This window comes from Paroedura picta, chromosome 16, assembly GCF_049243985.1.
Source record: "Paroedura picta isolate Pp20150507F chromosome 16, Ppicta_v3.0, whole genome shotgun sequence".
In the NCBI taxonomy this organism is placed as follows: domain Eukaryota; kingdom Metazoa; phylum Chordata; class Lepidosauria; order Squamata; family Gekkonidae; genus Paroedura; species Paroedura picta.
This window is the reverse complement of record NC_135384.1, coordinates 26,623,338-26,636,283: the sequence shown is the minus strand read 5'-3', so window position 1 is coordinate 26,636,283 and position 12,946 is coordinate 26,623,338. Positions and strand designations below refer to the sequence as shown.

At 48.8% G+C, this 12,946-nt stretch overlaps 1 protein-coding gene across 1 annotated transcript in view; it reads right to left on the bottom strand.

The window, feature by feature from the left end:
* Positions 1-12,671, bottom strand: part of LOC143825852 (uncharacterized) — a 29,897-nt gene extending 17,226 nt beyond the window's left edge. Inside the window, exons 1-6 of the mRNA XM_077314216.1 lie at positions 12,451-12,671; positions 11,202-11,314; positions 3,842-3,949; positions 3,045-3,086; positions 2,502-2,570; positions 573-629 (exon numbers count right to left, since the gene is read on the bottom strand). Coding sequence (XP_077170331.1) covers positions 573-629; positions 2,502-2,570; positions 3,045-3,086; positions 3,842-3,949; positions 11,202-11,314; positions 12,451-12,607 — 546 coding nt within the window. The 5' untranslated portion in view covers positions 12,608-12,671. The remainder of the gene's footprint in view (positions 1-572; positions 630-2,501; positions 2,571-3,044; positions 3,087-3,841; positions 3,950-11,201; positions 11,315-12,450) is intronic.
* Positions 12,672-12,946: the final 275 nt, after the last annotated feature.

Sequence of the window (12,946 nt, the reverse complement as noted above, 5' to 3'; positions counted from 1 at the left end):
CTCATATCCACACCTACCCACTCATTTTCTGTTGGACTTCTTGGATATCATCCTTGAAAATAACATGCTTCAACACCAGGACTCTTTATGTGTATAAACCTATGGCCTTGTCATGGGGAGCCTCAAAGCTTCCACGGTTGCAAATTTATGTTAAATTTAGAAGAATTATGGTTTTATAATATGGAAATTAATCCCTTTTTTAATTTATTTTTTCCCCTGTGCCCATTTTCTTGATGATATTTTTATTATTTTTAAAGATACAATTAAATTTTAGGATTTTTATTGCCATTCACATCGGCCTTTTTCATCTTCGGCCATAGGGAGGTTAGCAATCCTACTGATTGAGTGCTTAGGCCTGGGTTGTCCAAACTGTGGCTCTCCAGACGTCCATGGACTCTTACGGGTCGGGAAATATAGACGGCAACCCTAGTTTGTAGTGCAAATTGGGGCTCGTTGATCCCGGAGGAAATCCAAAATGTTTTGTGCCTTTAAAAGGTCCCCCAAGACAATGTTGGAGGCCCCTGGGGGTATGACAGCCCAGAAGGGTGAAAATAAAATAACAGGAAGGAGACCTTGTGACCAGGAGGGCCTTGCGCTGCTGGACAGATGCACTGCGAGAGGTTCTTCATCTGAAATGGACACCAAAAGCAGAGTCAGTGGGGATGGTAGGTGGAAGGATGTGACCCTGAGCTGAGATGCTTAAAGGGCATTTTTATATCCAATGTATCCATCCGTATAAAGATCACGTGTCCTTAACAACCTGAACATCCAATCTAAACAGCAAGAACACAAACACAGGCAAAGTCCCAGCAGCAAAATGTGTGTGGTTGAAAGATTTGGAGGGTGGAACCTGGAGAGGAGAAGGAATCTCAGCAAGGTACAATGCTACAGAGGCCCCCTCCAAAGTATCCAGTTTCTCCAGGGGAACTCATCAATTTAGTCTGGAGATGATCTATAATTCCAAGGGATCTCCAGGTCCCACCAGAGGATTGGCATCCCTATGAACATGTGATGAATCATTTGCCATTTCTATCATGTGTGAAGTGCCACCAAGACATAGCACAGCAAGGGGCTTTCAAGGCAAATGAGAAGCAGAGGTGGCTGGCCATGGCCTTCCTCTGCAGAGCTGTCCTTGGTGGTCTCTCTTTCCAAGTACAAACTCTGCTGAACTTCCAAGATCTGGTGAGATCAGATTATCATGTTATCTTCCCACCTCCATATGCAGGAGCAAGTTAGCTTGAAAATATCGTCTGGAAGAAGGGCCAGACTTTCTCATCTCCGCCCACTTTTGGCTGACTTCCTGCCAGTACACCCAAGTCAGTTTCACTTTGAACCGACTGGATCCAGCAGGTGGGATCTAGCTGCACAGTGATCCATTCTGATTCGGACTTCAAGTTTGGTCCTCGGCAGAGCTACAGACCCAGCACCTATACATGTAATTTCAAATGAAATATTGCTGCATTCTTTGCAAAGGTGCAAGCAGGCACCATTTTGCAAAAAAACACATTTTGAAAAGGCGCAGGGAGAAAAGCATGATGGGAGACTGTCTCCATTGGACTCGGTGCAGAAAGCATGTTGTGAATTTCAGCCTGGGAAATAAGGTGAGGAAAGCCCAAATGCAGAAACACTAGAGTCGACTTGCAGCATCCAACGGAAATCCAAAGTGAGGCTAACCTCCTGATTGATGATTGCATAAGATGCAGTGCTCTCTTTTAAGCCCATGTTTTGTCTTCACATTTGGTTTGTTTCTCATTAGCTGTCCTCAGGGCTTTATAAAATTCAAGGGTAGGCTACAGATATGTTTACATATTTTTCCTTCCACGGTGGGGTCTGGGACTGCACTGGAAAGCAATGCAAGGGAGAAAACGGGTCTTCCTGGTGTGGTTTTTCACATCACTGCAACAGGAAAAAGCAATCTGGATAAAGTCCATCTCTCAAGGTCTGCGCATGACATGCACAGGCCCTGTAAACACAGAATGGTTCGTGTCAGACTGAGAAGTTGCTCTGAATTCCCACTCGGCCATGGGACCAGGCTGGATGAGCATGGGCCAATTACTCTCTCTATTTCTCAGCCTAATCCTGCCTCACAGGGCTGTTGTTGCAAAGACAATGGAGAAGAAGTGATGGAGACGAAACCATTTTTGGTCCCCATGGTGGAGGAAAATGGGGTAAAAATATCGAAGTCAATAAATCAAACAAACATCACTTTGCCTCTTTATGAATCCTTTAGGCCAGGGGTAGTCAACCTGTGGTCCTCCAGATGTTCACAGACTACAATTCCCATGAGCCCCTGCCAGCAAATGCTGGCAGGGGCTCATGGGAATTGTAGTTCGTGAACATCTGGAGGACCACAGGTTGACTACCCCTGCTTTAGGCTGATCCTGCATGGAACAGGGGGTTGGACTAGATGGCCTATATAGTCCCTTCCACCTCTATGATTCTATAACTCTATGCACATTTGGTAGCTCACCCAAACAGGCAATAGCAAAACCCTATCTTACCTGTACAGGCAATGAATCCCCCTTAACTGTGTGCCGGACAGCTAATGGTGTCAAGAGATGAGAGGTCTCCTAGGATACAAAAAAAAAGTAGTTAAAGAATGGTCTGTTCCAAGATTGTTTGTTCAGCAAGATATAGGGGTTCCCAGGAAAGAAAGTCTGACCAAAAATATATTGTTACAACACTGTAAATACTCCAAAATCCTAATGTCCCCTTGCCAGACTGTGTGCTTTTCTACATTCTCATTTTCTTCACTTGGGGGGCGGGTGCAGTCTATTCCACATCTATTTTGCTTCCTGTAGTGGTTGATTCGATATTTCATCTCTATGTCTGGCATAAACTCCTGCAGTTTAAATCTGCAGGCAGATATGCAGGACATCACTCTGTATAATATAGAATCTACCACTAGAGGGAGCAACACACATGTGGAACAGAATCCTCCCCTTCAAAACAGGAACTTACAAGCATGGAAAACGAGAATGCAGAGAAGACTTGGTTGCTATGCATTCTCCAATGTTGACATCCAAAACGCCTTGCTGACTCACTTTAGGGGGTTCTTCTGTGGTCACTGCAGGCTCTTCTTTTCTCTGCAAAAGGAAGAAAGGAATAGTTAGAGGGTGTTTTCTATCAGGATGGGGAAAGAACAACAAATTGTTCTTTCTGAATTAAAAACCCATTCTCTAGACTTGGGGAGGTATCCTTTGTTTGTTCTTCAGGACTAACCACTTTGGATGAATCCACCCTACAGATTCAAGCTAATTCAACACAGAGAACTTTGGGTATGGTAGTTCTGTGGGGGGAGAAAGGGATCTCTATAAAGCCAATCCTCACCTCTTCCACAAACTACATTTCCCAAGATTCTTGGGGTGAGGACTTGAAAGTTACGCTCTAGAACAATCATTGCACATATGTTGCATAGACATCTGGATAGCAACAGAGCTTTGGGTCATTAGCAGCACACCAGCTAGGCATAAAGAAGATTCCAAGTTCAATCCCTACAATTGCCAGTTTAAAAGATCAGACAGTCACCTTCCAAAGCATCCTATTCTCCAGGTGTCTCCTGGAGATCACTTGTAATCCCAGGAGAGCACCAGCTACCACCTGGAGGTTGGTAACGGGGTCTATTGGGAAAATCTTTCTGTGTCCAATCAACACATGTGGAGACGTAATTTGGAGTTTGGTGTTGGGACAGGATGTTGATTAAAACAAGCCCAGAATCAGAGTGCCTTCATTGGCATGTACGTGACAACATATTAAAAATGAGACATTTAAAAAACAACCTCTAGACCCTGGATGGGAAAGCCAAAGAGCTGCAAATCTGGCACAGCACCAGAGTTGCTACCTGGATCCGTAAGAATTCATTCTCCTCTCCTTCAGAGCTGCCCTCAAAGGCGGTAGGGATGGGGGATATGATGGCTGAAGACAGTTTCTTTGCTTCTGCTGCGGTGGCCTAGGAGGACAGAGAGAAAAGGGAGTTGCAGTCACACATAATACAGATGCCAACCATCCATCCATCCATCCATCCATCCATCCATCCATCCATCCATCCATCCATCCATCCATCCATCCATCCATCCATCCATCCACTTTATATACTGCCTCTCATTATGATGTCTCAGGTGCTGCTTCACGCATGAATTGGTGTGTGGAAGAACTGTATCTGTTCCCCATACCTCAGTGCTACGGCCTTGTTGGCCATAGAAATACAGGCAGTGCTTAACTTCTAAGCAGCAATGCTGATCTTCTAACCCATCTGGAAGGGGCATTCTCCTGAATCTTGAAGGCTCATAGACACCTTGAAGGCTCAGCACCCAACCCCACAGGTGTGACTCAGCAGTGACAGGTTATCACAGAAGGAAAACATGCTCTCATACCTTTCTCAACATTTTATACCCTTAAGAAATCCCTGAAACCTTCTTCAGGCTTCAAGAAACCCCAGAAGTGGTGGGATTGTGCAGAATACGGTTGGGAAGCAGAACTGTGGACACACCCCTCTCCATCCCACTCCCTACAGGCCAGTCATTGGTCATTTGGGGAGGAGTGGGTGGGCTGACATGACCATATATGGTTATATTATAAAATAGAAACACTAATTAACTCCTTTTCATTTGGGAAACCCTTCCAGGGTTGCCAAGAAACCGTTGAGAAAGCTGGTCTTATACTGAGGCCACCCTAGCCTTGACTAGGCTGACTTTTCTATGCTGTCCAATTCTACCGAGTGGCTGATGTCATTCAAGACAGCGGCAACAGAATAACCCAAGAGCTTCTTATCTTCTGTAGCCTTGGGCTGGGTACTGAAAGCAGGGTCTGGGATAAGAGAGGCCGAAAGGAAGCTCTCAGTAAAAACAACTAGTCAACCCAGCAGTTATCTCTTGCCCCTGAGGGCAGCCCGGCGTTTGCCAGGGATCTGCAAGACGGCTACGAGCAGCACGCCAAGCGAGATGGCTGTTTTGACTGTGCATGGGGCGCACTAGAGACGGTGGGAGGCGGCGTGGCCCCAAGGCCTTCCTTTTGTGATAGGAAGCATCTGTTCACGCAGCATGCAGAACATCCAGGACTGGTTCGAGGTGGTTTGGTGCCCCAAGCGAGGCACGGCCATTAAGTCCTGGACCTGTTCCATTTAGGGATGCCAGCCTCCAGGTGGGACCTCGGGATCTCCCGCAGTTATAACTGCGTTCCTGACCACAGGGATCAGTTCCCCTGGCTGCTTTGGAGGGCCGATTCTAGGGCATTGTCCTACCTGGATTTCATCCCAGGAGAGTCCCAACCTGGCCCTGGTTGCCGTCATTCCACTGTGAGCTGGGTTGCAAATTCCTCTTTCGCAGGCCAATGACCCCCTGCAAGCCTCCATCACTCCTCAATTGAGGAGCAGCGACAAAGGTGGGGAGGAGGTGTTGTCTGAAGCCACAGCATGACTTCCAGATGAATGTCCTGACGTCACATCACTGCATCTGCTAGACTAGAGCAATGCAGTGATGTCACCTCTGGGGATTCACCCGGAAATGACATCTTGGTTTTATGCAAGCCCCCTCCATGCATTTGAACAAGAGCAGAGGCGTTTTAATGATAGAGACTGGGGAAATTCCTAGAGTGTTGTAAGACCCAGTGGTGTCACTTCCAGGTACTTGCCTGGATCTGGGCTGGGCTTTTTCCTGGGGTCCCCACAAGCATCGGGGCCCCAACAGGAGAATGCTAATTTTCAATAAAAAAATGAAGAGGACAAATTTCCACTGAGACGAACATTTTTTCCCCCTGGCATCTAGCATTCTCCATGTAGCATTTCTAAATGTGTGTGTTTGTCTGTGTTTCGTGTGAAAGCACCTTTAATCTTTTCTGAAGTGTTGCAGGCTCTCTCAGCCAGGGTTTGCGGTGGCCAAGCAACGGAACAAAACTTAAGTTTAGCGACCTCATTAAGACCAGCTCAGTTTTATTCTGAAGCTTTCGTGTCTCTAAAGAAGTGTGCAGGCCCACAAAAGCTTCTCCCCAGAATGAACCTTTGCTGGTGTTAACGGTGCTTACAAGGAAGGACTCAAAGGCCTTGGAGAACATGCAGCTCTCCATCTCACAGACCTGGCAAACTTCACATTTGGACTCTTGTTAACTTATTACAGTGTACGTTTTCCTCCCTTCCTGGTATATCTTTAACCAAAGGGACAAACAGTGCCCCAGACCGTGGTCCTTGGTGTGAAAAGAGGGATGTTACAAGCACATCGGCAGAGAGCTGAAGGTTATGGAAGCCAGACAGACAAGCACAGTGGCGGACTCACTTATCCGCATTTGTACAAGGAGTCCCCAAACAAAAACGATTCATTCGGTGAGAGATCGGCTCAGAGGGCTAATCTTTCCGTCTGCACATTCATTGCTATGCTGCCCTTCGCCGACGCAGTCCAGGAAAGCTCACGTGGTTCTCCCTGCCTCCACAATCTGTCCTCAGGACAACCCTGCAAATTCGGTCAGGCGGAGAGTGTGTGACTGACTCAAGAGCATCCCTGGCTAAGTGGGGATTTGAACCTGGGTCTCCCAGATCCCACCCCCAAGACTGTCTCTGAACTAAATGAGCACAGCCCAAAGTCCAGCAGCATGAGGATTTCTCACTCTAGGATGCAAAGAGCTTTCAATGGGTGGGGGTGGGGAGCGGCTCAAGTAAGCGAGCCACTGTCTTTGACCATTTCAGGTCTTCTTTGGCCACTTGCAGGAGGTGGGGTGTAGGGTGGCCAACTCCAGCTTCTGAAAACCCTGGAGATTTGGGGGTGGACCCTGAGGAGGACAAGGACAAGGACCTTGGCAGGGTACAATGCTTTACAATCAACCCTCCAAAGCAGGGGTAGTCAAACTGCGGCCCTCCAGATGTCCATGGACTACAATTCCCAAGAGCCCCCACTGGCAGGGGCTCCTGGGAATTGTAGTCCATGGACATCTGGAGGGCCACAGTTTGACTACCCCTGCTCCAAAGCAACAATTATCCCCAGGGGAACTGATCTTTGTCGTCTGGAGACGAGCTGTAATTCCAGGGAGTCCCCAGGTCCCCCCTGGAGGCTGGCATCCCTAGCCAAGTATGTGACTCTCCCCGTTTTTGGAATATTGGAGAGATCTGCGTGTTCGGAGACAAGGGAACAAACTGGCGTGTTTGACAAAGCAGCATTGCAAAAACATCAACAACACTGCCTTGTTGTTCTTAAACTGATGGGAGTTTGGGTGTCGGAGAAAGCAGCGTGCAAAAAAGGGATTCCTGGCTTAGCCCAAATTTCAGCAGTGTCCTGCTGGGGCAGCAGAGAGAGGAACTTTAAAAAGTCCAGGTCACTCTGCCACAGCGGCTGAGGCCTTGTTGCGTCTGACGGGCCCTGTGTGTTGATAAGGAAGCAGAGATCTGGCATGGGGGAGAGAAGGGGGGGGGACGACGACATGCTTCTGCCACTGGGCAAGGGAATCTCCCACTTCAAGAGCACACACAGCGATTCAGTGTGCAGCCGGGGCTAACTTCCTCTGCCCAGTTCTAACTTAATGTATGGGGCAGTGTGTGTATATGTGTTTGTGTGTGTAGAATCCACTTGTTTCTTTTAGAACACAAGAACTGCTTTGTTTGGATCAGACCAAAGGTCATTCTTGTCCAGTATTAAGAACCGGGACAGACATCGCTAACCTCGTTGGTCGTAAAGGCAGAAGAGTTGTTAAAGGATAACTTTAGGGGTATTTCAAGGAGGCTTGAGTCCAGTGGCACCTTTAAGATCAACCCAGTTGAATTCAGGATAGAGGCACACGAAAGATTATGCCCAGCATTCAACTTGGTGTCACTGGATTCAAACTTTGTTGCTTCAGACAAGCCTGAGTACCCACCTGAATCTTTGGGGTATTTTGGAGCGCTTGGCTACGTTTAATTATTTATTACATTTTTATATCCCCCTCCCTTGTGGCTCAGGGCGGTTCAGAGGGAGCATGAACACCAATAAGACACATGCAACATGAAAAAGAGTGCTTGCACTTGAAAGCTCACGCCCTGAATAAATCTTTGTTTGTCTTAAAGGTGCTACTGGACTCTGATTTTAATACGAATTCAGTCACTGTATCAATCAACAGCTGAACACTGAATATTTAATTTTTCACTGTATAACTATTAAAATTTCGACCATAACCCTGCAGATTGGTCAGATCAGGAGGGGGTTCTGGAGGGCCCAACAGCTGTTGTTGTTTGCACTGCCCATCAGAACTCCGAAATGCAAAACATGAGTGTGAACAGGGGCAGTCTCAGTGGTTTCTGGAACTCAAAGAGGGCCCCCAGAACCACTGAAGAAGGACAGACCCACCTCTCTCCCACCCATGCAGCTAATTGCCCTAGGGGGGTTACCTCGACTCCAGAGTCGGTATGAAGCCTGAGACAGGCTGAGCAGGGACTGGGGGTAGGGTGGTTGCACCCCCCACCCAAGGAGGGAGGGAGAGAGAAACAGCCGGTCTGCTTGGCCAACCGCACAAGGTTGGAGGCCTTCCTTCCTGTACCATGGGGCCTGCTGGGGTTGCTGGCTTGTGCACCCCTCTAAAGCTGATGGTTTTGAGTCACCAGGAAAGTTGGCTGAGTAAAGCCATGGCCACTGCAGTGGTGGGGGCTTCAGGGCAGGCAGGCCTTTAACTTACAGGGAAGTGTCCCGGTGGGCCCGTGCCCGAAACAGCTTTTGGGTTCAGGAGCAAGCAATGCCGATCCTCAGCGACTCTGCCAGTGCTTCAGGAACCACTTAACTCAGACCCTTAAAAATAATAATCAGGGGCATAGAAACCATGAGAGACCTCACTCATGCTAGGGAGGGGGGAGTAGAGCAATGGAAGCATCCAGGTCCCTAGCTTGTAGCTGAGCCTATGAAGACAGGAGGGGAAAGTCTGTGGAGCCCCTCTGGATCTCCCAAGGAACCCTAGGGATTCACAAGCCCTGGCTGGTAAACTCTGGCCTACGCCCGCACAGCATATTCCTCCATAGACAGGGGCCAGCTCCCCTGCTGAGACAGCCCCAAGGCATTTAGAAACACCGTCAAAGGCAGAAAGTTTATCCATACACTTTTGTGTGTTTGTCTTTACGTTTGAGCAATTTGGAAGAAGGATGTTTCTCCATAAGCTCTTGGGCGCTGATATTGTAATAGATTCTGATGAAGGATAATCTGGAAAACAGCTTATGCTGGATGGTGTTCCATTGCAGAAATTTACTTTTGAGGATGAATGTTTGAATTCTCTAATCTGCATTCTGGATTGAGGAATGAGTGTGCGATAGTTCTACCTCTGAGCGTCCTCTTTGATTGACGGCTGTTCATTTTTTCTGTAAAGTAGAGCATTCAATGCTCTATACTTTTTGCCTCTGATCATTTTTCATCTTTCCGCCCTGTGCTGCGTAGCCCATTCATCTTGTGTTTGCTTTTAACGGCCTACTGACGATGCATGAGTTCATTAAAAGCTTTTATGGTTACTGTTTTTAATTGTCAGTCGGCGGCTGGACGAAGCCGGGAAAGGCAGCACACTAATCTCCTAAATGAATAAACTTGTGGCAAAGAGGACAGGAACACTCTCCAGGTGTATATTTACATGACCCCTTTTTGATAGAGTTCTGTTCTTTCTCCCACTATTTAGTTTGGTATTCATAGAATCCTAGAGTGGGAAGGGACCCTACAGGCCATCTAGTCCCACCCCCTGCTCAATGTAGGATCAGCCTGAAGCATCCAGGATAAGGATCTGTCCAGCCGCTGTTTGAAGGCCACCAATTCCAAGATATTCATCCCCAAGTTCCAAGGCTTAGCCACACACTAATTCTAGGAAAGCATGTGAGCTGTGACATACAACCAATGCCCCTTCAGCTATGAGTACACCTCAGTTCTGTTTCCCCCCAGCCTCTCTGCCTCAGACCATTTCTTGCCACCTGCAGCGATATAGGGATGGATATACAGCACTGGCTTGCAGGACTATAGTTGTGAGTTTCCTGCATTCTTCAGGGGGATGGACTAGATGACCCTGGAGGTCCCTTCCAGCACTATTATTCTAGGACGATTGGTTACAATTATTAAGAGATTGAAAAGCACTTAGAACACTCAACAGTGCTAGGTATCATTGCCAGCATTAAGAATCACAGAATCATAGAGTTGGAAGGGGCCTCCGGGGTCATCTAGTCCAACTGCCTGCAGAATGCAGGAAATTCAAAACTACCTGCCCATCCACAGTGACCCAAATTCCATGCCCAGATGATGCCACCCCCTCCCCCCCCAACCAGAATCCCTGGCCAGTCTGGCTTGGAAGAAATCTGCTACCCACAGTGGCAATTGGCATTTCCCTGGGCATGCTAGAAAGGGCCACAAGAGCCAAGCATCAACACAATCCCTTCTGCCCACCCACTCACCATCTGCCTAAATTATTTATATGGTTGCAAGCTCTGAACTGGACAATTCTTGTGAGATTTTAGGGATGGAGCACAGGGAAGTTGGACTATGGGAAGGGAATGGACCTTCCTGTTTTTTTCTCTTTTTATCCAAGGATCTATGCAATTTCTAAGTAAAACATGCTCTATACAAAATATGAAGAGCCTCTTGTGGCGCAGGGTGGTAAGGCAGCAGAAATGCTGTTTGAAGCTGTCTGCCCATGAGGCTGGGAGTTCGATCCCAGCAGCCGGCTCAAGGTTGACTCAGCCTTCCATCCTTCTGAGGTCGGTAAAATGAGTCCCCAGCTTGCTTTGTTGGGGGGTAAACGGTAATGACTGGGGAAGGCACTGGCAAACCACCCCGTATTGAGTCTGCCATGAAAACGCTGGTGGGCGTCACCCCAAGGGTCAGGCATGACTCGGTGCTTGCACAGGGGATACCTTTACCTTTATACAAAATATGAATCTGTTACAGAGAAGCAACAAAAGAGACGTCTATTCTACCACGGATCGCCCCTTTCCCTTGGTCTGAGCAGCTGCAATAAGCTGAGCAGCCGATTCAGGCGGCCTCTTAAAAGACTTTTTAACATTTTGCACATTTGACGAAATGACCTGAAAACCTTGTGCGGGGATAAAAATCTCATCAGCCCTGGAAAAAAGCCCCCAATTATCTTTTGATGCTGCCCTTCTGGCCTTAAAACATGGGACCACTTCCAGGGTGTCTTTCCTTTTTCCAAGGCGCAACCATCCCCATGCATCTGGCCCCATTGCTTCTGCCCCCCCTCCCCCATGCGGTTACCATGTAGCAATTACTTACTACCTCTGGGATCGTGTGAGAGGGGGGCGTCTCCTCTGTGAGAGGGTCCGGGGTATTCCCAAGCGGCGGCATGGTCAGGAGCATCTTCTTTGTTGGCTGCACTGCAGATTCTATACCTAGGGACGTGAGGTGGGACCAGGCTATCGATCAATCGCTGTTTTACAGTTGTTAAGAGCAGGGGTAGTCAAAACTGCGGCCCTCCAGATGTCCATGGACTACAATTCCCAGGAGCCCCTGCCAGCATTCGCTGGCAGGGGCTCCTGGGAATTGTAGTCCATGGACATCTGGAGGGCCGCAGTTTGACTACCCCTGGTTTAGAGCAACATTTCAGATGCACTTATCATAAAATCAAAGCAGAGCATCCAAGCAGTTAAAAAAAACCTGCTCTTTTGGTTGAGGCCAGGGGGTGGGAGATCGTAGGGGCCCCTCCCCAACCATCGGCATCCCTGAGAATTGGAGCATCCCTGAGGCGCTGATGGAGGGGGGAACGTGGGAGGTTAAGGAGGGGTTTTATTTTTCTCGTAATCGGACCAAGGTGTTGTTTAGTTCTTATGGGGGTTTATGTTTTTATGCACTGGGGTTTCATTCGATTTCTTACCCGCCGTGAGTCGTTTCTGAGAGTGGCGGGTAAGAAATCTAATTAACAACAACAACCACCACAACCAACTCCCTGCCTCCTTTCCCAGAATTAAAAAAAAACAAACACAACCCAAAACTTGGCCTCTGACCTTTCTAACATCATGGGAAAACCTCACCGGTTGAATCCCTGCCTGTCAGACCACTGCATGATATAGTGGAGTGCACTCGGGGTGGGGAAGGTAGTTGACCCCATTTCCGGGCTGTTGGCTCTGTGATCCAGACCCTTAGAGACACACTCACAGACCCTCCACGCTACATGGAGCTGGGGATGCCAACCTCCAGGTGAAACCTGGGGATTCCTTGGACTTACAGCTCACCTCCAGACTACAGAGATCAGTTCCCCAAGAGACAAGGGATGCTTTGGAGGGTCAACCCTATAGCTCTCTACCTTGCTGAGGGCCTTGTCCTCCCCATTCTCCATCCCCAAATCTCCAGGGATTTCTCAGTCTGGAGCTGGCAACCCTCCTAGGAGCTGCAGCTCAACCCAAGCCATTTTCAGCAGCAACCACTGCTGGCTTTTTGGGGGAATCTTGCAGATTCTCACAATCTGGGCAGCTATGGGGCAGGGGGAAGGAAGAGAGAGAGAAGGTCGGTTGCTCCCTTTGGCACTTACCTTCCAGGGAGGCGGGGGTCACACTGGGCGAGACCTCCTCCGTGTCTTCCCCAAAAAGGTCGGTTAGCCACTGAGCGGCGGTGGGGGGAGCCATTCCCCCTAGCAGCAAGAGCAGGCAGCAGCAAGCCAGAGGCCGGGCTTCCCTCGGGGCCCCCATCTCCCTCGCAGCCCTTCCAGTCCTTGGGCAGGGAGTCCTCTCCCTATCAACCTTTGGCACCTCAGAGCCAAGCTCTTTTCAGCCAGGGAGTCCCGCCCCCCAGGCCCCCTTCCTGCCAATCAGAGGGCCTCTCCCGCCTACCTTCAGAATTCAGACTTGAGTCCAGCGGCCTGTCAGGAGATTCGCCAGGGGCTGCCCTGGCTGCTTTTTGAGCCGGGTGCTGAAAGGACGGCACAGAGAGAGCCCCTGCTCAGACAGCCACCCTGATGCCAGTCTCTCTTGCCTGGCCGAGATTCTCCTTTGGATGACCGGAACAGGAGCCAAGGCTGTAATTTGGGG